We start from the raw sequence: 24,121 nt of genomic DNA on the forward strand, positions 1-24,121 counted from the left end.
CAGGCGCAGAGCAGCTGTGGCTACCGAGGGGAGGTTTTATTTCTTTTTGGCTTTGTTCCTCTTCTCCTCCTTCAGCTTCTTCTTGGAGAGCTTGGGGCTGCTGGCCTTGCGGTAGAGGTGGTACCCGATGAGCCCCAGCAGCGCTGGCACCAGCCCGAGGCACAGCAGCGGCAGGACCTCGTTCACCACCTTCTGCCAGTAACTGGCCCGCGACAGAGCCACCAGCTCCACCTCGAACCGCAGCACCGCGTCGCCTGCGGGGAGAGGGGCGACGGCGCCTCAGCAGGGCTTTTTTGGGGGGCTACGGGATCCCCCCGGGGGGGCTGCACTTACCGGGGATGGTCGGCGGGGAGCCCCGCTTGCCGTAGGCCAGGTGCGGGGGGATGGTGGCTCTCCGCTTCTCCCTGCCCCAGTGAGAAGCCGTCAGCCCCAAACCCGCTCCCAAACCCCAGCGGTGTCCCCCCAACGGAGGGGACAGCGCTGGGGACACCGCCCTCGCCCTGCCACCGGCCTTACCCCACACACATGTCCAGCAGACTCTGCTCCAGGCCTGCGAGGGGAGAAGGCAGGGGGGGTGTGAGCGGGACCCCAGACCCCATTTTTATCCCCCCCCCAGTCCCCCAAAACCAGCGCTCACCGGGGATCACCTGGCGCTTGCCCAGCTCCACCTGCAGCGGGTCGCGGCTCAGGGAGGTGTCGATGATGCGGCCGTCCTCCAGGCTGCCCTGCGGCCACACGGGGACGGGGACGGTCACCGGGGGGGTGGCAGGGGGGGCTCTGCCCCGGGGCTGTCCCCATGCGGGTCCCGGTGTTGCCCTGGGGTCATCCCCGTGCTACTGGTCTGAGCCCCCCCCCCCAGTGCCACCCCCACACTGTGGTGAGGGCTGACCCCAGTGCCTCCCCCATACTGGACCCAGTGCCCACCAGAGACCCCCCCAGGGACACCCACACCGCTCCCAGTGCCAGCACCGGGGCTCCCCAGGGCAGTCCCCACGCGGTGCCACCCGGTGCCACCTCAATGCCCCCCCGTGCCCATCCCGGTGCCAGCCCCGTTCCCACTCCAAGCCCACCCCGCGGCGTTCCCGGTGCCCATCCCGGTGCCGATCCCGGTGCCCATCCCGGTGCCGGTGCCTCCCCGGTGCCGCCCCCCGGCCCGCCCCCCCGCCCCCCCCCCTCCGGAGCGCAGTGCTGACGTGTTCCTCGCCGCCCGCACCGTGTAGTGGATGTGCACCGTGTCCCCCAGCGCCGACAGCTCCGTGCAGCCCTCGGGGGGCGCCACCTGTAACGGGGAGGGGGGTTGGGGGGTCACGGGGCGGTGGGGCCGGGACCCCTCCCCAAAAGTCCCCCCCCACGTGGCCCCGGCTCCACGGGACCCCCCCCCTCACCCCGGGACCCGCTCAGCCCCACGTGCCCCGGGAGCCCCCGGGAGCTCCGCGCAACCGGGACCCCCCCCCCCCCGCCCCGTGCCCACCCGGTGGCGCGGACACAGCTCCCCGGTGTCCCCGGTGTGTCCCCCCGGTGCTCCCGTTAACCCCCAACCCCCCCGCCCCGTCCCGTCCCGTTCTCTCTCCCCCTCCCCCATATTCCCGGTCCCTCCCCGTGCCCCCGGTCTCCCCCGTTCCCCCCGGTACCCCCCGGTTCCCCAGCTCCCCCGTGCAACCGGGGCCGCCCGGTGTCCCCCGGCTCCCTCCGCTTCCCGGTTCCCTCCGGTGCTCACGAGCGTCTCCAGGCGCAGCCCCCGGGCTCCGCTTTCGGTTTCGCTCTCGGTAGCGGCGGCGGAGGGCAGGAGGAGGGCGAGCAGCAGCAGCGCGGCGGGGGGCGGCATGGTCGGGGCTGGCGGCGGCGGCGGCGGCGGCGGCGGCGGAGGTACCGGGCCCGCCCCGCCCGGCCCCGGGCACTCCCAGGACCCTCGGGGCGCCGCCTCCCGGCCCCGCTGCCCCGCCCCCGGTCGACACCGGGGCTGCCCCGAGCCCGGAGCGGGGATGAACCCCCCCGGGGGAGCCCCCGGTACCGGGGATTCCTGTCGAGTCCCGGTACCGGGGGTGACCGTCGAGGCGGTCCCGCTCCGGTGCGCATTCCCGGGACCGCGCAGCCGGCGGGGGGGGGACAGCCCCGAGCCCCCACTGGTCCCGGGGATGCCCCTGGGTTTGTGTGTCCCGCCCCCCCGCCAGCACCAGGGGACACGCGTCCGTCCCCGTTCGGGGCGGGGGGGCTCCGGTCACCGGGTGGTGAGGTCCCGGTGTCCCGGCGCCGTACGGCCCCGGTGCCAGCAGGCGGCAGCAAAGCCTGGGGAAACCGGCACACGGCACCCCCCCCCCCCAAAAAAACCCTCCCGGTGTCCCCCCCCCCCCGGGGGGGCTCAGCACCCCTCTGGGCACACGAAGCATCCCTCCAGCTGCACGCACACACAGCCCCCCAGCACCCCCATACCGCACACCGGGCGGGGAGGACCCCCCCAAAAAAAACCCCACCGGTGGTCCTGGGGGAGCCACGGGGCTTGGGGCCGAGCTGCCCCCCCCAAAAAATGTCCTCACATCCCTATGCCCACGGGACACCATCCCCAGGTGAGGGGCACGTGAGCGGGGGCAGCTCCAACACGAGGGGATCCCGGTGGGCCTGGTTAGCAAGGGCAGCCCCTCTTGGGGAGGGGGGGGCAACACTAATATTTGGGGGGGGGGGGGCACATGCATGCCTGGGGCATCCTGGCCCCCTTTTCCCATTCTGGTGTCAGCGGCCCCGCTGGCAGCAGTGCCGGCGCAGGCCCCGGTGCAGCTCCCGGGTGACGGCATCGGCACGCCGGCCCCGCCGCGGCACCCACATACCAGCCCCGGTTGCCGAGAGGTGGCGAAGCCGGGCTGGCGGCTCGGGGGCCGGGAGCTAATGGGATTAGGGCCGGGGGGTCAGCACGGGGCTGGCCTCCGCCAGACAAAGCCGCCGGCACGGCCGGTGGGAACGCGCCGGTGTCGGCTCCGGGCTGGGGGTGCCGGCTGCCCCACGCCCCCACCGCATCCCATCCTCAGCGGGGACCCCGGCCCTATAGCTCCAGACCCCGTCCCGGAGGAGCCCCGGTGTCCGGGGAACCCACACGGCAGCCCCGTGCCACCCACAGCGGGGTGGTGACACCCCCAGACTCACGGGGACACGGGGATGAGGACAGCGGCGTTGGCAGCAAGGAAGACTCCGAGGAGCCCCTGGCCCAAAGTGGGGGGGACACCGGGGGGGGCGCAGCCCCATTCGTACCCAGCCCAGCGCTGGCACCGTCCCCACACCCCGGCCGGGATTAACGCTAATGGGATTTACCGTTTCATCCCCTATTCCCTTAAAGATGGGCCTGGGAAGGGGGGGATCCCCTCCCCGCCCCCCCACTGGCCCCCCCCTCGCCCCGCTAAGCTCTTTCTAATTAAAACCAGCCCAGGGCTGTCCATCACCAGCCCCCTCCCCAGGACCAGGCGTTCATCCTCCCCCCCCCCCCCTCCCATCACCGTGGGGGCTGCGGAAGAAGAGCCGTGGGGCAGCGCTACATAAAACATGTTTAATATCCAAGGGGGGGGCCAGGGGTCACCCAGCGTCTCAGGCGTGGGGGGGGGCAAGTACACACGTCCCCGGACGGGGCAGAGCCGCAGCGACACGTCACACCAAGCACAGACCAGGGGTATAAATACAGTGCCGGGGAGGGGGGGGGCAGGGGGCTACAGTACGGGGCCGTCCGTCCGTCCGTCCGTCCGTGAGGGGCAGGGACATACAATCACTATGCTGGCATGGGGGGGGGGTGCAGGCGGCCGGGGGAGAGGGCACAGCCGCAGGGACCGCCCCGTTCCCCCCCCCGCACACCCCGGGGGTCGCGCCGCGGGGAGGAGACCTGCCTCGAAGTGACATCGGGGGGGCTGGGGACGTGTGGGACCCCCGGGTGGGGGGGGGAGCATACGGGGCTGGGAGACGTTCTGGGGGTGAAGGGTGGTCCCAATGCCCCCTCCCCACAAGGCCCCGCTGCCCCCACGCCTGCCCTGGGGGCCCCCACATTTGGTCCACAGGAAGGGGATGGGGGACGGGGACATGCACGGGGAGGGGGACGGGAACGAGGCGCCCCAGCACGCCCCCGACCCTGCGTGGGCCCCTTCCCTGTCCCCCTCCCCAGGGCTCTGCCCCCGGCCCCGGCAGGGGGGGGCCCCCGGCCCCCCAGATACTTTATATATAGATATATTTCCACGCACGCACACACGAGATCCGAGGGGAACCGCGAAGACCCCAGAGAAAAGAGGCAAAACCCCACAGCAACCGGTGCCAGAAGAAAGCAAAACCCAACCGGGGCGGGGAGGGGGCGGCCGGGGGCGCAGGGAAGGGGTGGCCCCGGCCGGCCAGGGGGGGGCCTGGCAAAGCCCCCGGGGGTTGGGGGGGCCGGGTGGGGCGTGCGGGGAGGGGGGGCCGGGGCCGGCGGCCGCCTGCTCACTTCTTATTTTTGAGCTGGTTGGCGAGCCAGTCGAGACCCTCGTAGAGCCCGTCCCCGCTGGTGGCACAGGTGGCCTGGATGTACCAGTTACGGTGGCGCAGGGAGTGCAGCCCCAGCTTGTCCGTGATCTCCGCCGCGTTCATGGCGTTGGGCAGGTCCTAGGGAAGAGGTGGAGGGGTTATAGGGGGGGGTCACGCACCCCCCCGTGATGCCACCAGCTGCGCCAACGCCAGCCCCGACGCCGCGAGGATGGGCGCAATTTCCAGGAGGTCAACGCCGCTCCTGGTGCGGAGACGCTGGGCACGGATTTGCCACGGGGGGGGGCAAATGAAACTCCACGGGGGTTAAACGGAAACCCTGACACCGTGGGGACGGGCACGGCCCCGCCATGGGAGCTCACGGCCCTGATATTGAGGGGGTGGGCACGGATCCGCTGCAGGGGGCTGCTAAAAGACCACCCCAAACATCTCGGGGACGGGCACGGTCCTGCCACGGGTGTCACTGGGTACCGGCCCCGATGTCACCGGGGTGGGCACGGTCCTTCCACGGGGGGGGACGACCCAGACACCCGGGGATGGTCCCAGCCCCACCTGCTTGTTGGCGAAGACGAGGAGCACGGCGTCCCGCAGCTCGTCCTCCGCCAGCATCCGCATCAGCTCCTCCCGCGCCTCGTTCACCCGCTCCCGGTCGTTGCTGTCCACCACGAAAATCAGCCCTGGGGGGCGAGACGAAGACACCCCCAACGGTGCTGGGAGCTCAGGATGCGGCCATTCCCGGGACGCCCCTGCTGTCCGTGCGCCCCCCACGGCCCCGTGCGCCCCCCACGGCCCCAATTTCCGTGCGCCCCCCATGGCCCCGTGCGCCCCCCACAGCCCCGTGCGCCCCCCACGGCCCCATCCGTGCCCCCCCACGGCCCCGCGGGGACCTACCCTGGGTATTTTGGAAGTAGTGCCGCCAGAGGGGCCGAATCTTATCCTGCCCACCCACGTCCCACACGGTGAAGCTGATGTTCTTGTACTCCACCGTCTCCACGTTGAACCCTGGCGGGGAGCAAGAGAGGAGGAAAACTCAGGGCAACCCCATGGGGGGGGGGGTAAGATCCCAGCTGGGGGAAACCGAGGCAGCCCCAGCTCCATGCCCCCCCCAGTGCCCACCGATGGTGGGGATGGTGGTGACGATCTCGCCCAGCTTGAGCTTGTAGAGGATGGTGGTCTTGCCGGCGGCGTCCAGCCCCACCATCAGGATCCGCATCTCCTTCTTCCCGATCAGGCTCTTCAGCAGGTTCCCGAAGATGTTGCCCATGGTGACGGCGGCGCTGCTGACGGCGAGGCCGAATCCTGCAGGGGCACAGGGCGGGCGCTGGGGACAGGGGTGGTCCCCCCCCCCAAAAAAAAAAAAAAAAACAACCCCTGGGGGGGCTGCGTTGAGCCCTAGATCCCAGGTAGAGGTGGGCTGTGCTACGGGGTTTAGGGTGGGAGCCAGTGCCAGGGTCCCCCTTGGGGCCGTGCAGCCCATTGGGGTTGCCCGTGTGCAGATTTTTTTTTTGGGGGGGGGTTGTTCTGGGGGTGTGCCCACCCCCCCAATGCACTGCCCTACAGTGGGGCCAAGCCAGGGCACCCCACGGAGGGAAACTGAGGCACGGGGCTGGCTCCCTGCCCAAATTAAAGGGGGGGGTCCCCCACGCCCCCCCCTCACGTGCACCGCCCAGCCCTGCAGGAGCCCTGAAGCAAGCAGGGGGGGGCCCAGCCCACCCCCCCAACGCCCCCCCCCCACCGATGGGGCCGCCCCCAGCCCCAGCCCCCCCTCCCCACACATCTTCTGCCCGCCCCCAGGGGGGCCCCGCACCGCCCCCTGCACACCCCCGCGCCCCCCCCGCGGCACCGACCCCCGCCCCACGCCCCCCCCCCAGGCCCTGCCGCCCCCCCCGGTGTGTGCGTGTGTGTGTGCGGGGGTCGCTCCCCCCCCCCCCCGCGTTGCGCCCCTCCAACGCACCGCCCCCCGCATTCCCCCCCCGGAACCGCAACGCGGCCCTAAAACGCTGCGCCCCCCCCGCATCACCCCCCACCCCCGCACCGTGCCCCCCCCCCCGGTGCTGCACCTCCCCGAGCGCTCCTCACGCCCCCCCCCCCATCACACCGCGCCCCTCCCCGGTCACCGCATCACCCCCCCCCAGCCTCAATACCCCCCCTCCATTACGATGCCCCCCCCCCATTCACTTTGCATCCCCCCCCCCGCACTGCGCCCACCGGTGCACGGCGCCCCCCCCCCGCCCCCTCCATCCTCCTCCTCCTCCTCCTCCTCTTCCTCCCACGCTGCGCCCCGCTGCGGGCAGCGCCCCTTCCCCCGAGGGGGGGGGGGGGGAGGAGGGAAAACGGCCCCGCCGCGCCCCCCCCCCGTCGAGCCCCGCACCTGGAGCCGGTGCCGGTGCCGGTGCCGGTGGCGCCCCCGCCCGCAGCTGACTCTGCACCGCTCCCGCCGCCGGAAGCGGAGGCCCGAGCGCGCCGATCTCGCGAGAGCTCCCGGTTCTCCCCCCCCCCCCCCGTTTTTAATTTTTTTAAAAAAAATTCCCCCCCCCCCCATCCTCAAACTCCCCCCCCCAATATCGGCCCCGGGAGGTGGGGCGGGGGGGCGAGGGGTGCCGGCCGTTTCCATGGCAGCGGATGCAGCAGCGCGGGGGGGGGGCTTGCATCGAAGGGGGGGGTGATGGGGGGGGGCACGTCGGGGATGGGGGGGGGCGTGGGGGGGATCTGGCGGTGCAGGGGGGCGTCGAGGGTGCACGGGAGGGGGGGTCCTGGGGAGTGCATGGAGGGGGGGGGGGCCGTGTGGCCGGTGCTGGAGGGGGCGTCCCGGTGCTACCGGGCACCGGTAAAGTCCCGTCGAGGGACGGGATGGGACAGGACGGGACGGAGGGGATGGGACCTAACGGGACGGGACGGGACGGGACCGGACCGGATGGGATGGGACGGGACGGGACCGGACGGGGCGAACGGGACGGGGCGGAGGGGACGAACGGACGGGACCGGGCAGGACGGGACGGGATAGAACGGGACCGGGTGGGATGGGATGGGACGGAGGGGACGGGACCTAACGGGACGGGACGGGATGGGACGGGACGGACGGGACCGGACGCGCGGCTCCTTCCCAGCCCGGGCCCCGGCTCCCCTCCGCCCCGGCAGGTAAGGCCGGGAGCACCGGGAGCACCGGGAGCACCGGGAGCACCGGGAGCCCCGACGGCTGCAGGAGCCGCCCCGCGCTGCCGGGCTCCCGACAACGCCCCGGGAAGGGGCGGGGGTCCCGAGCACCGCCCCCCGGTGCCACCGGCTGGGGGGAGGCAGAGGGGGGAGCCCCGGGAGGGCGGGGGGGGGCAACGGGGACTTCATGGGGGGGGGGGGACCGGGAACGGGGAAAGGGAGAGGAGAGAGGGTGTGGGGGGAACCGGAGGCAGCACGGGGACGAAGAGTTCGGGGACGGGGGGGGCGCAGTGGGAGACCTCCAGAGCAGCCCCCCCCCGGTATAAGGGGGGGGGTCGGGCCCCACCGTTGGTGGCACGGCCCCGGGCAGGGCCCTCCCGGCCGCGCCCCGGGGCCTCCCCGCGGCCGCTGACCTCAGCCCCCGGGAGCCCCGACGGGGCGGCGGCCCGAGGGCGCGCCCACCGCTTGGCCCGGCCACCGCCCGACCGGGGGCACCTGCACCGGGGGAGCCGGCGGGATGGGACAGCGGGGAGAGGGAGGGAGGGACGGAGGGGGGGCGTTTGCGCCCTGGGGGGGGTCCCCGGTACCCGAATGGGGACCGGAGATGGGGGGCGGGGGGCAAGGGGAGAGGGTACCGGGAGCCCCCGCAGCGCCGGGGCAGCCCCTCCCGGCACGGGGAGGGGGATGGAGACGAGGAGGGAGGGAGGGGGCCGGTACCCTACCCCCGGTTGGGGTGCAATGGGGAGGGGGGGTCCGTGTCCCCCCCGCCCCCCCGCGGCCCCAGGCTTTGTCCGGGCTTTAATTGGAAGTGTCAGAGGGGTGCGGGCCGTGACGGGCCGAGCGGGGCTAATCCAGCCCTCCGCATGACTGGTCCGGGGAAACCGCGGCCGGGGGGATTAAGCGCCCCCCCCCCCGCTCCCTTCCGTGCCCCCCCCCTCCACAAAAGGGGCTCCCAGAGCGGCTCAGCCACCACCCCCGGGTGGGGGACAGCGGGGACAGCGCCTTGGCCCTGCCAGAGCCACGAGGTGGCACCCCCCGGGCACCCACGGGCACACCACGCCGCCCCCCACGCCCCCCCCCAGCCCCCTCTCGCCCCGTGTCCCTCCGTCCCCTGCTCCTTCCTCTGCCCCCCGACGTGCGGGGCCGGGACGCCCCCACGGGGCTGCAGCCCCCCGGGTGCCCACGGCCGTGTTCCTGGGGGACGGGGTCGGTGTCCGGGACAGCTCCGGGTACGGACCGGGACAGGGCTCCGCGGGCACCGGAGCGGCCCCGGGGCGGTCCCGGCCCCGCGTCTCCCACCCCCAAAATATCGGGGGTCCCGGGCCGGCGTCCTCGGGCTGTCCCGAGCTGTCTCGGGTCTCTGCTCACCCTCTGTGCCCCGAGCTGACCCGAGCTGCCCAGGGTCTCTGCTGTCCCCATGTGCCCTGGGACTGTCCCGGGCTGTCCCGGCTTCTCCAGGGCTGTCCCGGGTCTCCGCTCTCCTCGGGCGCTCGGAGCTGTCCCGGGAATTCCCGGCTCTCCACTCCCCCGTGTGCCCGAGGCTGGCCCAGGAAATCCCGGGCTAACCCGGGTCCCCGCTCCCTCCGCGCGCCGGGAGCTGTCCCGGGTTGTCCCGGGACTCTGCTCCCCCCTTGCGCCCGGAGCTGCCCCGGCCCGGCCCGGGACGCCGTTCCCCGTTCCCCCCGCCGGTGCCGGTGCAGCGGGAGCGCGGAGCCGGGCGGGGGGCGTTCGGGGGCAGCCGGGGGGGGCCCGGCCGCGCTGTCGGCACGGGGTCGGGCGGCGGCGGGCCGGGACGCAGCCACCCGCCGGGCTAATCCGGGCCGTGACGGACAGGCCCGGCGCCGCCGCTCCGGCCGCCCCATAAGAGGTGCCGCGGCTCCGCCGCTCCCCATTGTTAGGGCGAGGACGCGGGACCGGCCCATGGGGACCCTGCGCGCCGCCCCTATAAGAGGGAAGGGGCTGGAAGATGCTCCCGGGTGCTGAGCGCTGCGCACCCGCCGAGCCGAGCCGAGCCGCGCCGCGCCGCCACCCCGGGGAGCCGCCGAGCACCGGCACCGGGCACCGGGCACCGCGCACGGGCCGCCCGACGCCGCGCGCCCGGGGCCCCGGGCACCGGCCCCGGTGCCGGTGCCGGTGCCGCCCGCTCGGCGCTGTCCGCGGCCCCTCCGCGGCCGCCCTCGGCGGAGCCGCCCGCCCTGCCCGCGCCCCGCGCGTCCGGAAACACGCGTGGATGTAGCGGCCGGGCCGGGGGCTCCGCGGCACCATAAATACCCCGGCGGCCGCTCGCCCGCGCACTCTGCCGGGGCCTCCCGCGGCCGCCGGAGCCATGCGAGCCGCCGCGCTGCTGCTGGCCCTCCGCACGCTCTGGGCGCTGGCGTTTTCCTCCCTCTCCAACACGCTGGCGGTGAACAACAGCGGGCGATGGTGGTGAGTGCCCGCACCGGGACCGGGAAGGGAGCGGGGCTGGCACCGGCACCGGGTGGCCCCGCCGCTGTCCCGGCTCGCACGCCCCAGGGCTGCGGCAGCGCAGGTGCGCCCGGCTTGGGGGCAGCGCCCGGCACCGTCGGGGGGTCAGAGCCGCGACCCCCGCGCTGCCCCGGTGGGTGGGAGCGGTGGCACCGAGCCCCCGGTGCGGGGCAGGGAGCGGCGGGGGCTGCCCTCGGAGGAGGTGCCCCGGTGGCGGCGGGGAGCGGGGTGCCGGGAGCCCTGGCGTGAGCCCCGTGTGTGCCGCAGGGGCATCATCAACGTGGCCTCCTCCACCAACCTGCTGACGGACTCCAAGAACGTGCAGCTGGTGCTGGACCCCAGCCTGCAGCTGCTGAGCCGCAAGCAGCGCAAACTGATCCGCCAGAACCCCGGCATCCTGCACAGCGTCAGCTCCGGCCTCCAGACCGCCATCAAGGAGTGCAAGTGGCAATTCCGCAACCGCCGCTGGAACTGCCCCACCTCCCAGGGCCCCAACATCTTCGGCAAAATCGTCAACCGGGGTGAGCCTGCGGGGCAGCGGGAGGCGGCGGGGGGCTCCCCGCATCTCCCTGCGTGGGAGCACCCAACAGGTTCCCCCTGGGTTCAGCCGTCTCCCACCCGCCTGCCCCCAGCAGGGCGCTGCTGGGGCTGGGGGGCTCTGGGGGTCCCCGCAGCCCCTGAGGTCCCGCTCCCCTTTGCAGGCTGCCGGGAGACGGCGTTCATCTTCGCCATCACCAGCGCCGGCGTGACGCACTCGGTGGCCCGCTCCTGCTCGGAGGGCTCCATCGAGTCGTGCACCTGCGATTACCGGCGCCGTGGCCCTGGGGGGCCCGACTGGCACTGGGGGGGCTGCAGCGACAACATTGACTTTGGGCGGCTCTTCGGGAGGGAGTTTGTGGACTCCAGCGAGAAGGGCCGCGACCTGCGCTTCCTCATGAACCTGCACAACAACGAGGCCGGGCGCATGGTGAGGGCACCGGGGGCCTCGGGCAGTCCCGGGGTGGGGTTTGGGGCTGGGCATGGCTGTGGAGACCCCCAGCTCATCCCCCTGCGTGGGTTGGAAACCACCAAGAGGTTTCCCAGTTGGCTTTGGGGGGGCTCAACATCGCCTAATACTGTGGGGACAGATCCTGCGGGGTCCCTGTTGCTGTGGGATCGCGGAGGTCCCAGGGTGGGGGGCGCAGGCTGCTCACGGCACCCTGTGCCCCCCTCTCCCCACAGACAGTCTTCTCCGAGATGCGCCAGGAGTGCAAGTGCCACGGCATGTCGGGCTCGTGCACCGTGCGCACGTGCTGGATGCGGCTGCCCACCTTCCGCGCCGTGGGTGACGTCCTCAAGGACCGTTTCGACGGCGCCTCGCGGGTCATCTACGGCAACAAGGGCAGCAACCGGGCCTCGCGGGTGGAGCTGCACCACCTGGAGCCCGAGAACCCGGCACACAAGCCGCCCTCGCCCCACGACCTCGTCTACTTCGAGAAGTCGCCCAATTTCTGCACCTACAGCGGGAAGATGGGGACGGCGGGCACGGCCGGGCGCTTCTGCAACAGCTCCTCGCCGGGGCTGGACGGGTGCGAGCTGCTGTGCTGCGGGCGCGGGTACCGCACGCGGACCCAGCGCGTCACCGAGCGCTGCAACTGCACCTTCCACTGGTGCTGCCACGTCAGCTGCCTGAACTGCACCAACACCCAGGTGCTGCATGAGTGCCTGTGAGCCCCCCCGCGCTGCCCCGGAGGGGGTCTGCGCCGCCCCCCATGACGGGTGCCCGCTTGGATGGAAGGCGCCCATGGGCGGGTGTGTGGCTGCGCCCTGGGACACCCCCCCCCGGAGCAGAGCAGCCACCCCAGGGCCAGCAGCCAACCTGGGTGTCCAGCGCCGCGCGTGGTCACGGCTGCCCCCGGCCCCTGCTGGCTCCGCGGGGTTTTCTTCTCGCTGTAAATAAAATATTTATTGTGGACGGTTTGATGCCGGGGCTCCCCACTCGCCCCGCGCTTCGCTGGCCCCAGGCCCTGTTTTTTTATAATTACAGATAATAATAATTAATAATAATAATAATAATAATGCTTTGTTACAGGTGTCACTGATAGCCTCTAGAGAAGAATAAAGGATATATTTTTATCAGTCCTGCCCCGTTTTCTTTCAGGGGTTCCAGGGTGGGAGGGGAGCAGCAGTTTGAGGAGCAATGTCCCCCAAACCGCCCCCGCCGGCCAACCTACCCCTGCCTCCCTCCTCATCCTCCACCACCCATCCCCTGTCCATCAGTCCCTCTGTCTGTCCGTCCGTCCATCCCACGTTCCCTTTCCTTCTGCCCTCCCCAAGTGTTGGAGAGGGAGGGCCACCCTCCCCTTCCTTTCTCCCGCCGTGCCCCGTCTCCATCCCGGCTGTCCCTGCCGTGGCGCCTGTCCCCACGGCCGTGGCGCCCATCACCATGGCACCTGGGCTGCAGCATCCCCGGCGCTGGAATTTGCCGGGCTGCCGGGGCTGGTGCCGCCGGGGCCAGGCAGCGGGAGCGGCCACGGGAGGTACAAGACGGCAGACAGGGAATGAGCATCGTCCATCACCGCTCCTGGCCAGGGCTGACGGCTCCCCTCGGCTCTGGGGGAGGAGGGGGGCCAGGGAGGGCACGGAGGTTACTGGGGCCGGGACCGTGGGGGCCGGCACCGGCCACTGGCCCTGCACCCGGTCCCACAGCCCTGCGTGGGGCTTGGCTGCAGCTGGAGTGGGAAAAGAGGTGGCAAAGGTGGGGGGCAGCTCCGTGGCTGGCAGGTACCGAGCAGCAGGGGTACCCCGCTGGGACAGGCATCCTGCGGGGTGGGCATCCCCCTGGGGCAGGCTTCACCCCCAGAACCAGGGGGGGAATCCCCTTGGGATAGGTTTTCCCTAGGGATAAGCATCCCGTGGGGGTGGGCATACCCTCAGGGTGAGCATCCACTGGGAAAAGCACACTCCAGGACGGGTTTCCCACCGGGACAGGTGCCCCCCCCCCGGATGCGCGTCCCCCCGGGACATGTCTCCCCTTGGGCTGGGCACCTCCCAACTACACAGAACCCAGTTCCCATTGGGACAGGGCAGGGTGAAGCGCTGGGCTGCAAACCCTGTCCCCAATTAATTCCATCATTGGGGACACCACAGTGCCCCGACAAAATCCAGCCCCTGGGGAGGGGGCTGGGACCTGGCCCTGCTTGGGGACCCCCGGCCCTGCCAGCGCCAGCCCCCGGGAGGGTTCCCGCAGCCCCGGCTGCCCGGGGGCTGAAGCCGGGAACCTCGCGGGGCCCCGGGGAGTGCACATCAAAGGCTGCGGGCTGACTCCGCGGCCAGAAATATCCCCCAGGGCCGATAGTGGAAAAGTTGATGTTTAGACCGAAGGGAGGCGGGGGGGAAAAAACCCCAGGGGCCCCGCTGTCCGTGCCAAGGTAAAAACACTGCCTGGCGTGGTAAAATAAAATAAAGAAAGGCGAGAAAAAAAGGACTGGAAAGGAACACAGCCCGAAATAACCCTCCGAGCATCTCCCGCCTGCCGGGAGTTATCTGCCTGCTAAATTCTGCACACGCACAGGGCATGAAAATAGCCTGTTTTCCTGCGGTAGCGAGTCAGGAATATAGATAATGACATTCTTATAAGTCACCTCTGTTACTCAGCTTTTCCTGCGCGCCGGTGACCGCCGGGCACCTTGGGCAGCCGCGACCCCCGGGCAGGCAGGGGCACCCCGGGCGCGGGGCGGGTGCCCGGCTGCAGGGTGCAGACCTTGAACAAATACACCCGGCTGCTGGAAATAGCTCCCGGCGCAGCGCCGGGGCCGGCGCGGGGAAAGGGCGGCCCCGCCTCGGGCAGCCCGTCACATCTGGGAAGCCGGGCAACATCTGGGTGGCAGCCGCAAGCCGGACCTGCTGCCGGCGGGGGCCTGCAGGGACGGGGTGAAGCAGGCGTAAGGGTGTGCCCAGAGGTGCAGGACAGAGGGACAGGGACAAAACTGAAAGGTGCAGGACAGAGGGACAGGGACAAAACTGAAAGGTGCAGGACAGAGGGACAGGGCTGTGCCCAAAGGTGAAGGACAGAGGGAGAGGGCAGTGGTCAGATGCGCAGGACAGAAGGACAGGGACAGTGCCAAGAGATGTGAGACGGAGGGACAGAGCCGTGCCCAGAGGTTCAGGACAGAGGGACATCCTAAGAGATGTAGGACAGAGGGACAGGGCCGTGCCCGAGAGGTTCAGGACAGAGGGACAGCTCACTGCCCGCTGCGGGAACATCCCCGTCCCCGTCCCCATCCCACGAGCCCGTGGCAGCCCCGTCCCGGCTCCCCCTCGCCCCGGGTGCTCGCGCCCGCGCCCCACCAGCGCCCGGCTTGTCCGGCCGCCCCCCCCCCTCGGCCGCTGCATTCCTCCGGCGCGGGGCCAGCGCGCCCAGCAACCGTGGCAGGGCTGGCCTCTAATCCCCGGGCATGCCAGCCCCGGGGGGACCGTCGCCGTCACCCACTCCCCGATAGGTGACCAATGCCCGAGACGAACAATTAGGGACAAAGCCGGAGCCGCCGGGGGCTAACGCCGGCCTTCACGGGTGCCTTGTGCGGCATTCGGCGAGTTTAATGAATTGTCCATCACTCCTTTCAGCTCCGCTCGCCCGGGCTGGATTAATCTGAGAAGCCGCAGTGGGGTAGGAGCCGCTAAGCCTGTATTTATTACTCTTCCATTGTAACTAATTGAGGTAATTATCTGTGACTCCAACCCCGCGCAACAATGCCGCATTCACCGCACCCCCCCCCCCTCCCGCCAGCTCCTCCGCACGGCCTGGGAGAGCCGGCACCGTGGCCACCGCGCACCGGGGACAGGGCTGGCACCGTGGCCACCGCGCACTAGGGACGGGGTTGCCATTGCTGCCACCAGACGTTGGGGTCACCACTGGGACCTTTTGGCCGCTGCACACCAGGGACACAGCTGGCACCATGGGCACATTTGGTCACAGCTCCGCAGGGCCACGGCCAGCACGCGTGTGTCGTGCCACAGCCACCGCGTGGCCACGCGAGCCCCGGCATGACCGGCACCGCAGGCACACGGTGGTCACGCGTGGGCCATGGCAGGGCCAGCACCACCCGGGGGGGAGGTCACAGCTGCCTGGGGACATCGCTGGGACCAGTGTGTGCGTGGGACACAGCTCCCTGGGGGCCACTCGTGCGTGGCCACGTCTGTCCCTGGGGGTCCTGGCTGGGGTGGCACCGCCATGGCGATGCCAAGGGCAGGGTCCCACCGGTCCCCTCGCATCATTCCCTGCGCTTGGGCCGGGACCCCCGGTACCCCCCCCTATTTGTCCCCCCTCCCTGTCCCACCTGTCACTGGCTGCGCTGCGACATCTGCCGGCAGCGGGGGGACGGCGCGAGGGGCCGGGGGGGTCCGAAGCAGCGGCTCGTTTCCTTGGGTTGGGGGGCGGCAAGAGTCTGGGCAGTGGCGTGCACGGGAAGGGCTGTGGGACACGGGGGGTCGTGGGCACAGCCGAGATGGGCCGTGCCAAGGGGTACCAGGCTGTGCCAGGCAGTACAGACTGTGCCGAGCTGTGCCAGGCTGTGCCAAACCATACCAGGCTGTGCCAAGCTGTGCCAAAATGTGCCAAGCTGTACTGAGCTGTGCCAGGCTGTGCCAAACCGTGCCAGGCTGTGCTGAGCTGTTCCAGGCTGTGCCAAGCTGTGCCAATATGTGCCAAGCTGTACTGAGCTGTGCCAGGCTGTGCCAAACCATGCCGGGCTGTGCCAAACTGCGCCAGGCTGTGGTGAGCTGTGCCAGGCTGCTGAGTTGTGCCAGCCATGCCAAGCTGTGCCAAACCGTGCCAAGCGACACCAGGCTATCACCAAGCTTTGTTAATCCAAATGGGGCCATCCTGAGCCGTGCTGGGCCATGTGCGGGACCCCCCCCCAGCCGTGCTGGCCACCTCGGGGCCCTGTGCCAGTGCGGGGGTGACGTGGCCTGGGACAGCCCCGTGTGCAGCCCCCCCCGGGCGCCTGGGTCCCCCGCAGTGGCGGCTGCCCCGCGCCGTGACCTCCGGGCCGGTGTCACCAGGATAATGACAGGGTCGCGCAGGGGGGCGGAGGAGGAGCCGGTTTTTAAATAACGTGCAAATTGGACACGTTATTTCTGCGGTTTCCTCTGGCCACGGGGATCCTCCCCCCCCCCCCGCAGCGTGACTAAGAGGTGGCGGCCGTCCTGGGGAGGTGGGGGGGAGAACGGTCCCCCCCCCCCCCCCGGTGACTCACCCGGGGTCCCCCCCCGGCCCTGACGTCAGTCCCGGGGCCATGGGCCAGCCCGAGGGCCGCCCCGGCGCAGGCACCTACTCATTACGGGGGACCCGGGAAGGGGGGGCCCAGGGGGGGCCGTGACGCTTCGGGAGGCTGCGGGGGGTCCCCCGGGGCTGGGGGACCACGGGGGGGATCCCAGGTCCTTGCTAGGGATGGGGACAGAGCCAAAAGTCCAGGGTGGGGTGGGGGGGACACCTGCGGTGGGCGCATTTGGGGCCAGGTCCCCCCCCGGTTTGGGTCCATTTTTGGGGCTAGATTCCCCCACTTTGGGGCTGAGCCCCCCCCATCCCCATGCATGCAAAGGGCAGAGGCTCAGCAGTGGGATCCCACAGCCTTTATTGGGGTCGGCGCCACCCCCGGCCCGCCAAAACCGTGCCCAAGCTCCGCCCCCAGATGGACCACACCCCCCCAGGCCCCGCCCCACTCCGACCACACCCTCCCAAGCCCCGCCCACATCGCACCACGCCCTTCCAGGCCCCGCCCCTCAGGCTCGGGTGGGGCTGGCGGCTCCGGGGGGGGCTCCGGTGCTCTCCAGGCTGCTGCTGCTGCTGCTGTAGGCGAGGGCGTCGCGGCACGGCCACCGCCGGCCCCCCCCGGACCCCCCCTCGGCCTCCGAGTCGGAGTCGGGCGCCGTGTGCCGCCGGATGCGGGACACGGCCTCCCGCAGCGCCTGGGCGTAAAGCACCGGCCGCCGCGGGGGGGGGCGTCCCCGGGGCCCCCCTCCTGGCCCCGGGCTTTGCTTGGGGCCCCGGGGGCTGCACGGCGGCTGGCGGGGGGGCGAGGGTGCTGCTGGAGGGGTGTGGGTTTTGGGGGATGCAGGGGGGCTGCCCGGGGGGGCGGCAGGCCCAGGGCTCCCCCCGGCGTACCGGACCTGCTGCCGCTGCGGGGGGGGCACGTACTGGGCCCGGACCACCACGCGGGTGGCATCGATGAGGACGTGCCCCCCCTGCCCCCGCCGTCCTCCGCTGCGCCCTGGGCCCCGCTCCCGGCTAGCCGCCGCACGGGGCAAGGTCTGGCTGTGCCGGGGGGGTCCCACTCCTCCAGGGGGGGTCTGCAGCCCACGGGGCCGCCGGGACCCAACCTCGGTGGCCGCCCGGGGCAGCGTGTGGCTCCAGCCCCCCAGCACAGCCCCACGGCCCCTTGGTGCCGGGGCGGGGGGGCTGCGTGGCCCCCAGGGACCGCTGCGTGGCCGGGGCTGCAGGGTGCGGTGGGGTGCGTCGTAGGCGGGGGGCGAGATGTAGGGGGGCGGCCCCCCCCGGCGCACATGGGCCGCCTGCATCCGCCGCATGTGGGTCTCGTAGCTGGGGGGGCCCAGCTTGCCCCCCGGCACCGGGTTGCGGGGGGGGGCTGCTGGGTGCCGGCCCCGGGGGGAGCTGCACCCTGACCCCTCGGGGGTACAGCGAGCTGGGGGGGCCCGGGGCCGGCTCTCGTGGCCTGGGGGGGGCCGGTAGGTGAAGTCCTGTGGCGGGCAGGGGGTGGCAACGGGGCAACCGCGGGGCACGGGGGGCCAAGGGGGGGCCAGCTCCGCCACCAAACGCTTCTCCAGGTACCTGCAAGACAGAGAGGGGCGTGAAGGGCGCCGCGCACAGGGGCTGGGGGCACGGGACGGAGCCCCCCCCCCCCCCCCCCCCCACCACCACCACCCCGCTGGCCCTACTCACGCGTACTCCCCGGCGAAGCTCCGGTAGGTCCAGGGGGACGCGGGCCGGCACCCCGCAGCCATGCCGGTGGCCGGGCTGCAACACGAGACCGTGTTGATCTCCACCAGCAGCAGCTTGGTGCGCTCGCAGATCCGCAGGCGCCCCGCGCCCCGTTCCGGGCCGCCCAGCATAGCCCGGAGAACCGGAGGCTGCCGGTGCTGGGGGGCCAGGGGGGGCCCGGTGCTGCCGCTTCGGTGGAGCCTCGGCAGAGCCACGCGCCCGCCCGCACAGGCGCAGCCACCGCCGCACGTGCACCCCCCCGGACCCCCGAGCCACCCGGTGGCACCGCCAGGCCGGGGGGATGCAGGGCACGGCCCCGCCAGGGTGTGTGGGTCCCGGTGTCGCCGGCTGTCCCAGGGGGGGGCCAAACGTGTCCCCCACACCCTCACCCCCCCCGGGATCCCTTCCCCCCCTGCGACAGCGCGAGGCGATTGCCGGGTTTGGCACCGAGCGCTGCAGCCCACGCGGGCTCGGAGCGGAGCTTAGCAACCCTCCGGCGGCGGCATGGCAACGGCACCGGCACCGGCACCAGCCCCCGGTACGGCACTCGGCTCCCCTGGCCCCCCACCAGCTCCCCCCGCGGCCCTCACCTCGTAACGCTGCGCCGGACCCCGCGCCGGACCCCGGAACTGGCGGTGGCAGGGGCTGCGCTCGGCCTCCCCCCCGGCCGGGAATGTGCCGCGCTCAGCATGGCCAAGCCTCGCGCCTCCCCCGGGCAGCACCGACGGCAGATCCTGGCGTTGGGGTGGCCGGTGACCCCCCCACAAGCCCTGTGGGGACCCCCAGGGGGTCGCAGCCCCCCACCGGACTCCGCTGCCTTTCCTCAGTCCTGGTTCCCCCCTTATCTCAGTGCCGGGAGGGTCCCCGCAGCCTGCCCGCTCCCCGTCCCGTCCCCAATCCCGGCCTTTTAGAAAAGCCACGGGCGGAACAAACAGGGATTTAGGGTCTGGGTGAGCTCAGCAGATTCCCCCGAGCCCAGGGAGGGGCCGAACCCCCTTCCCTGGGGCACCCCCTCCACCGGTGACCCCCACAGAGCCCGCAGCGAGGCCGGGTTGGTGCCAGGTCGGTGTTTATTCGCGGGTTCCCCCCGCACACGAGGCGGTGGCAGGTGAAGACGCAGCAGTGAGGGGCCCGGGGACAGCCCTGGGCCGGACGGAGCCGAGTGGGGACAATTAACACGGAACAATTAAAACGGAACGGGACAAATCCCCGTGGGGGGGGGGTTGACGAGGGTCCGGGAGCCACTTGTGGAACAGCCCCAGCCCGCAGGGGGCTGATCGCGGCCCGGTTCCACGCAGCCCTTTCCCAGCCGGGCTCGGTGCCCCATGGGGAGCACCCCTGGGGGGGCCGGGGGCTGACCCAGCGCCCCCCCGGCACGGCCAATGTGGGCGCAGGGCGCACAGCGAGGCTCCGGGGGGGAGCCAGGGGCTCTCCCTGCCCGGGGAGCCCCACGGTGGTGATTATTGCTGGATGCTGCTGGTGAGTGGGGACCCCCCCAGCCTTCCCCAAGATCCTGGGGGGGCGGGGGGCAGGAGAGGAGGGCAGGGGCACCGAGACAGGCTGAGCCCCCCCCCCCGCCACCACGTCAGGGCTTGGAGCCCTCTGGGAGAACCAGGGCTTGCAGGATGTCTGAGAGAGAGATGATGCCCTTGACCACGTCGCTCTCGTCCACCACCACCAACCGGTGCACCTGGGGGGGACACGGAGGGGCTGAGGTTGGCGCGGGGACCCCCGGGCCCCACCTGCCCCAAGCTGGTGCCCGGGGTGGGGTGTGGGGGGGGGAAGGGAAGGGGTTACCTCGGCCTCCACCAGGCGGTTGATGATGGTTTCCAGCGTCTCGTGCTTGTAGCACTTGAGGACGCCCTCGAAGTAGTGGGAGCGGTGCTGCAGCGCCCGCGTCACCGTCACGTCCAGGTTGTTGTACGTCTTCTCGGCCGCCAGGTTCTGGGGCAGGGAGAGGTGCTGGGGATGCAGCCGGGCCCCACACGGCCCCCCCCTCACCCCAACCCAGCCTCTAGTCCCCCCCCGGTACTCACGATAACGTCGAATTTGGAGTAGATGTCCACCACCCGCCCTAGGAGGGAGAGAAGGGGCCGTGAGAGGCGCGTTTGGGGCTGGTCCCGCGTGCCAGGGGCCGGTGCCGACCCCGAGGTGACATTTAGGGACAGCCGGCACGTGCCGCGCCCCCTCCTCACCCGAATCATCGACGACCGGCAGGGCGGACACGCGGTGCTGAACGAAGATGCCCAGCGCCACGTAGATGGGGGTGCTGGTCCGCACCACGGCGATGTTGTCGTAGGTGCCGATCCGCAGCTCCTCCAGCGTCTTGGCCATGAACTCGGGCTTGGGGACCTCCGCTATCTGCAGGGGGGACGGGGAGGGGGGGACAGTGCTGACGCTGGCTCGGCCCGGCGCGCCCCAGGCCCCGCGGTGCTGCCGGCTCCGGCTGCCCCGGCTCACGGGGGGCCTGGGCCGGGGTCCTAGGAGCGAAAGCAGAGAGGGCTGGGTGGGAGCGCGGCCCCCGGGCGGCCACGGCGCAGCGTTGGCGCTAGCAGGGGGCGGCGGGGTGCCCGTGGCAGCACCTCGAGTACCTCGAATACCTCTGGTACCCGCCCCAGGCACCGGAGCTGCACCCACCTCGGCCTCCCGGAGCGTGCTGGCACCGCCACCGCCGCCACCACCGCGCGGGGCAGGGCTGGGACTTACGAAGAGTTTGAGGAACTTGAGGATGCGTTTGTGGGTGAGGATGTAGAGCGTGTTCCCGGAGTCGGGGTCGATGACGGGCAGGCGGTGGATCTTGTTGCGGATCAGCGAGGAGACGGCGTCGAAGAGGCTGCGGGGGCAGGAGGAGGAGGAGGATGGGGAAGGGGGCTCGCACCCGGGGCCGCCACGAGCTGAGCCCCCTCCCTGCCGCAGGGGGGTACCTGGCGTTGGGGGAGATGCAGACCAGCGGCTTGAAGGAGTCCTGCAGGTAGACTTCTGGGGGGAGAGGAGGTGCTGAGGGGGGGCAGCGGCGCCGCGGGACGCAGAGCCACGAGGTTTGGGGGGTGGGGGGGGGGGGGAAGCAGCCGGGGGCAGCCCCCCTCACCTCTCCACGTCTCTATCTTGTGCTCCTCCAGCTCGTAGATCTGCACCTGGGCCCCGGCAGAAAACCCGGGGTTAACCCCGACCCCGGCAGGAGCCAGACCCCAGGTCCGTGGGGACAGAGCCCCCCGCCGGCCCTACCATGGGTGACTTGTAGTAGCGGTGCAGGATGTTGATGAAGTCGGTGATGGTCAGCATGCCTGGGGGGCAGGCGGGGTGAGCAGAGCCCCCCTGCTGGCCCCCCCCCACAGCCCCGCAAGCCCCCCGTCCCGCTCGCTCACCCACAAAACTCTGCTTCTTGCTGTCCCACAGCGGGGCAGCCCGCACGCCGTTGGTGACCAGCGCGAAGAAAGCCTTCTTCACCTGCCGTGGGGGGCGTCACGGGGGGGGGACGGGGCACCCTCAGGCAGCCCAGTCCCCCCCCCGTTCCAGGTCGTAAAACCTTAACGGGGGCGGAGAAACGACCCCAAACCTGCCCCCGGCCCCACCTGCAGGGAAGTGTCGAAGACGACGAGCTTGGAGCTGGTGGGGATGAGGTCGTAGCAGCGGTGGGACTTCATGAAGGCGGTGTAGGCGCCGCGGCGAGGCTCCCCTGGGGACCCGCAGCGTGAGGGGGGACACCCCAAACACAAGGCACCCCAAAACATGAGACACCACAACACCGGGACACCCCGAAAACATGAGAGAACCCGGTAATGGGACAGCCCAAAAAATGAGACACTGGTAAACAGGACAGCCCCAAAATATTAGAAAATCCCAACAGCAGGACACCCCAAAACGTGGGACACCCCAACACTGGGACACCCCAACAAGAAGACACCCCAGTGCCAGGACACCCCATAACATGAGAAACCCCAACACCAGGGCACTAGGACACCCCAACAAGAGGACACCCCAATAAGAGGACACCCCAAAAGATGAGAAACCCCGACAAGAGGACAGCCTGACACCGGGACACCCCAACAAAAGGACACCCCAAAACACGAGAAAACCCAATAACGGGACACCCCAACAAGAGGACACCCCAAAATATGACAAACCCCAACACCAGGACACCCCAACACCGGGACACCCCCAAAACATGGGACACCCCAACACCAGGACACCCCAAAATATGACAAACCCCAACACCGGGACACCCCCAAAACACAGGACACCCCAACACCCGGACACCCCGACACCCCAAAACACGAGACACCCCAAGAGGACACCGGGACACCCCAAGAAGCATTCACCCCAAGAGGACACCCCAACACCGGGACCCCCTAAAAGGGGACACCCCAACACCGGGACCCCCCCCCCTACCCCCCGTGACCCCCTCCCGGAGCCCAGCGCAAGGCCCCGGGGTCAGCCGCGGCGTCACCTTCAGGCCCCGGGGGGCTCTGCTCCGCCGGGCTCCCCGCGGCCGGGCCGGGGCCGGGGCCGGGGCCGGGGCCGGGATCCTGCAGACCGACAAGGACCGGGCCGGGCGCGGCCCCGCTCCCGTTACCGCCGCTCCCGTTACCGGGACCCCCCCCCGGTCCCTTTAACCCCCCCTCCCCGGTCCTTTTAGCCCCCCCCCTGTCATTTTAGCGCCCCCCCGGTCCCGTCAGCCCCCCCCCCGCCCCCCCCGGTCCCGCTCCCGGTGCCGCCCCCACCTCCATGGCCCCCTTCTGGGTCCCGTCCCGCCGCCCCACTTCCGCCCGCTTCTCGGCGGCGTCTTCCGCCAGCACTTGCCCACGTGACCGGAAGCGCGCCCTGCCCGCGCGGCGACCTTTCCCTCCTCCCCCCCCCCCTCCCCCCCAGGGTCACCGGGAGGGGGCGGGGGGGGGGGTCCCGGGGGGGCCCCCCAGGCTCAGCAGGGCCCGGGCCGGCCTCGGGGGGGGGGGTCATAAAAACGGGGTGTGTCCCCCCCCTCCCCCCAAACCGGGTGTGTTTTTGCTCGTTTTTATTTTTATTTTATTGTTTTTTTAATAATTTTTAATTATTATTATTGTGTGTTTTTTTTTTTTCTTTTTTTTTTCTTTTTTTTTTATACCTTAAAACCTTTTTTGCAGCTTTTGACGAGTTGCGGAAGCAGCTTTCAAGAGCGCCCCGGCCCTGCCTGGCCCCCCCCCATCCCCTGCACCGGCCCCCCCCCCAAACACCCCCTCTGTTGAGGGAGGCCCTCCCCCCCCCCTCAAATCCCCCTCCTCCGGTACCGGGAGGGGCCCCCCCGGACCCCCCCCCTCCCTTCGCCGCGTGTTTGTGCGTTAAAAAATCCCGGTTCCCCCCGAGCCGTGCGGCCCCCCCGTGCCCCACCGGGGGTCAGGAGGAGGAGGAGGGGGGGGGGACACAGCCAGGGACCCCCCCCCCAGGGTGCTCTGGGGCGGGGGGGGGGGCACAGCCAGGGACCCCCCCCCCAGGGGTGCCAGGGCTGGGGGGGCACCGCATAATGCCCACTCGCTGCTCCGCTCCCCGAGGCTGCCCTTGCCTGGGGGGGGAGGGGGGGGCTCCTAAATGCCGTGCCCCCCCCCCCCGTGCGCCCCCTGCAACCCCAATCTCAGCCCAGCAGAGCACAAAGAGCCCCCCCTCCCCCCCCATCTAGTATATACAATATAAGGTATAAATAGATAAATAACCTGCCCCCCCCCCCGTGCCAACAGCGGAGCCCCAGCGGTGGGCGAGGGGGGGGGCGGGATGATCCCCTTTGCCCCCCCCTCACCCCCAGCTTTGGGGGGAGCGGGGTCAGTGCCCCCCATCCCCTGTATGCCCCCCCCCCCAGGCCCCCCAACCTTGCACCTTGGCACATCGCACGGCTGGGGGGGGGGACACAGGAGGGCGGGGGTGCCCCACAACCCCCCCCCCCGTAGGGACCCCCCCCGCCAGGGGCCTTCTGCAGCCACAGAGGGGATGGGGACAAAAGGGGGGGGGGGAGCAGAGAAAAGGGGGGGGCAACGAGAGGTGCTAGGGCACGGCCGCCCCCCGTGGGAGGCT

At 71.3% G+C, this 24,121-nt stretch overlaps 5 protein-coding genes across 9 annotated transcripts; 1 reads left to right on the plus strand and 4 right to left on the minus strand.

The window, feature by feature from the left end:
• Positions 1-15: 15 nt before the first annotated feature.
• On the minus strand, positions 16-1,921 carry FKBP11 (FKBP prolyl isomerase 11). Of its 2 annotated transcripts, XM_068663386.1 has the most exons (6): positions 1,718-1,921; positions 1,214-1,279; positions 638-725; positions 517-550; positions 334-404; positions 16-254 (listed from the first exon to the last, which is right to left on the minus strand). In XM_068663386.1, exons 1-6 carry the CDS (start codon positions 1,823-1,825, stop codon positions 37-39), a joined length of 585 nt encoding a protein of 194 aa, XP_068519487.1. In that variant the 5' UTR covers positions 1,826-1,921; the 3' UTR covers positions 16-36. The 2 variants fall into 2 exon arrangements, with proteins under 2 accessions (XP_068519487.1, XP_068519488.1); XM_068663387.1 differs by lacking the exons at positions 1,214-1,279; positions 1,718-1,921 and adding an exon at positions 1,071-1,146.
• Positions 1,922-3,518: 1,597 nt separating this feature from the next.
• ARF3 (ARF GTPase 3) lies at positions 3,519-6,986 on the minus strand. The gene is made up of 5 exons (XM_068663388.1): positions 6,857-6,986; positions 5,602-5,784; positions 5,377-5,487; positions 5,038-5,162; positions 3,519-4,605 (listed from the first exon to the last, which is right to left on the minus strand). The coding sequence occupies exons 2-5, from the start codon at positions 5,747-5,749 to the stop codon at positions 4,444-4,446; spliced, it is 546 nt and encodes a 181-aa protein (XP_068519489.1). The 5' UTR covers positions 5,750-5,784; positions 6,857-6,986; the 3' UTR covers positions 3,519-4,443.
• A 354-nt stretch (positions 6,987-7,340) lies between these two features.
• On the plus strand, positions 7,341-12,220 carry WNT1 (Wnt family member 1). The gene is made up of 4 exons (XM_068663587.1): positions 7,341-10,065; positions 10,372-10,625; positions 10,806-11,071; positions 11,326-12,220. Exons 1-4 carry the CDS (start codon positions 9,965-9,967, stop codon positions 11,812-11,814), a joined length of 1,110 nt encoding a protein of 369 aa, XP_068519688.1. The 5' UTR covers positions 7,341-9,964; the 3' UTR covers positions 11,815-12,220.
• Positions 12,221-16,652: 4,432 nt separating this feature from the next.
• Positions 16,653-19,008, minus strand: DDN (dendrin). Its single transcript, XM_068663667.1, has 2 exons — positions 18,044-19,008; positions 16,653-17,932 (listed from the first exon to the last, which is right to left on the minus strand). Exons 1-2 carry the CDS (start codon positions 18,211-18,213, stop codon positions 16,867-16,869), a joined length of 1,236 nt encoding a protein of 411 aa, XP_068519768.1. The 5' UTR covers positions 18,214-19,008; the 3' UTR covers positions 16,653-16,866.
• Positions 19,009-19,134: 126 nt separating this feature from the next.
• Positions 19,135-22,898, minus strand: PRKAG1 (protein kinase AMP-activated non-catalytic subunit gamma 1). Of its 4 annotated transcripts, XM_068663666.1 has the most exons (12): positions 22,804-22,898; positions 22,530-22,608; positions 21,655-21,758; positions 21,448-21,529; positions 21,308-21,366; positions 21,171-21,216; positions 21,007-21,061; positions 20,789-20,915; positions 20,278-20,443; positions 20,119-20,156; positions 19,880-20,026; positions 19,135-19,772 (listed from the first exon to the last, which is right to left on the minus strand). In XM_068663666.1, exons 1-12 carry the CDS (start codon positions 22,807-22,809, stop codon positions 19,668-19,670), a joined length of 1,014 nt encoding a protein of 337 aa, XP_068519767.1. In that variant the 5' UTR covers positions 22,810-22,898; the 3' UTR covers positions 19,135-19,667. The 4 variants fall into 4 exon arrangements, with proteins under 4 accessions (XP_068519767.1, XP_068519766.1, XP_068519765.1 ...); XM_068663665.1 differs by having other exon boundaries at positions 21,308-21,529; XM_068663664.1 differs by lacking the exon at positions 22,530-22,608 and having other exon boundaries at positions 22,804-22,876.
• Positions 22,899-24,121: the final 1,223 nt, after the last annotated feature.

The sequence above is a fragment of the Anas acuta genome, chromosome 29 (assembly GCF_963932015.1).
Source record: "Anas acuta chromosome 29, bAnaAcu1.1, whole genome shotgun sequence".
Classification (NCBI taxonomy): Eukaryota; Metazoa; Chordata; class Aves; order Anseriformes; family Anatidae; genus Anas; species Anas acuta.

Bases quoted from the DNA above. Each gene is read 5' to 3' on its own strand.
- ARF3 (XM_068663388.1), bottom strand. From the start codon at position 5,749: ATGGGCAACATCTTCGGGAACCTGCTGAAGAGCCTGATCGGGAAGAAG. The intron at 5,488-5,601 runs GTGGGCACTGGG...GCTCCCCGCCAG, and splicing joins CACCACCATCCCCACCATCG to GGTTCAACGTGGAGACGGTG. The intron at 4,606-5,037 runs GTGGGGCTGGGA...CCTCTTCCCTAG, and splicing joins TCGTCTTCGCCAACAAGCAG to GACCTGCCCAACGCCATGAA.
- DDN (XM_068663667.1), bottom strand. From the start codon at position 18,213: ATGCTGGGCGGCCCGGAACGGGGCGCGGGGCGCCTGCGGATCTGCGAG. The intron at 17,933-18,043 runs GTGAGTAGGGCC...TCTGTCTTGCAG, and splicing joins AGCTTCGCCGGGGAGTACGC to GTACCTGGAGAAGCGTTTGG.
- PRKAG1 (XM_068663665.1), bottom strand. The intron at 21,759-22,529 runs GTGACGCCGCGG...GCGGGTCCCCAG, and splicing joins GAGCCCCCCGGGGCCTGAAG to GGGAGCCTCGCCGCGGCGCC. The intron at 20,027-20,118 runs GTGAGTACCGGG...TCCCTGCCCCAG, and splicing joins ACTCCAAATTCGACGTTATC to AACCTGGCGGCCGAGAAGAC.
- WNT1 (XM_068663587.1), top strand. From the start codon at position 9,965: ATGCGAGCCGCCGCGCTGCTGCTGGCCCTCCGCACGCTCTGGGCGCTG. The intron at 10,066-10,371 runs GTGAGTGCCCGC...TGTGTGCCGCAG, and splicing joins AACAACAGCGGGCGATGGTG to GGGCATCATCAACGTGGCCT. The intron at 10,626-10,805 runs GTGAGCCTGCGG...TCCCCTTTGCAG, and splicing joins CGGCAAAATCGTCAACCGGG to GCTGCCGGGAGACGGCGTTC.
- FKBP11 (XM_068663386.1), bottom strand. From the start codon at position 1,825: ATGCCGCCCCCCGCCGCGCTGCTGCTGCTCGCCCTCCTCCTGCCCTCC. The intron at 726-1,213 runs GTGCGGGCGGCG...GTGTGGCCGCAG, and splicing joins CGGTGCACATCCACTACACG to GGCAGCCTGGAGGACGGCCG. The intron at 255-333 runs GTAAGTGCAGCC...CTCTCCCCGCAG, and splicing joins CTCCCCGCCGACCATCCCCG to GCGACGCGGTGCTGCGGTTC.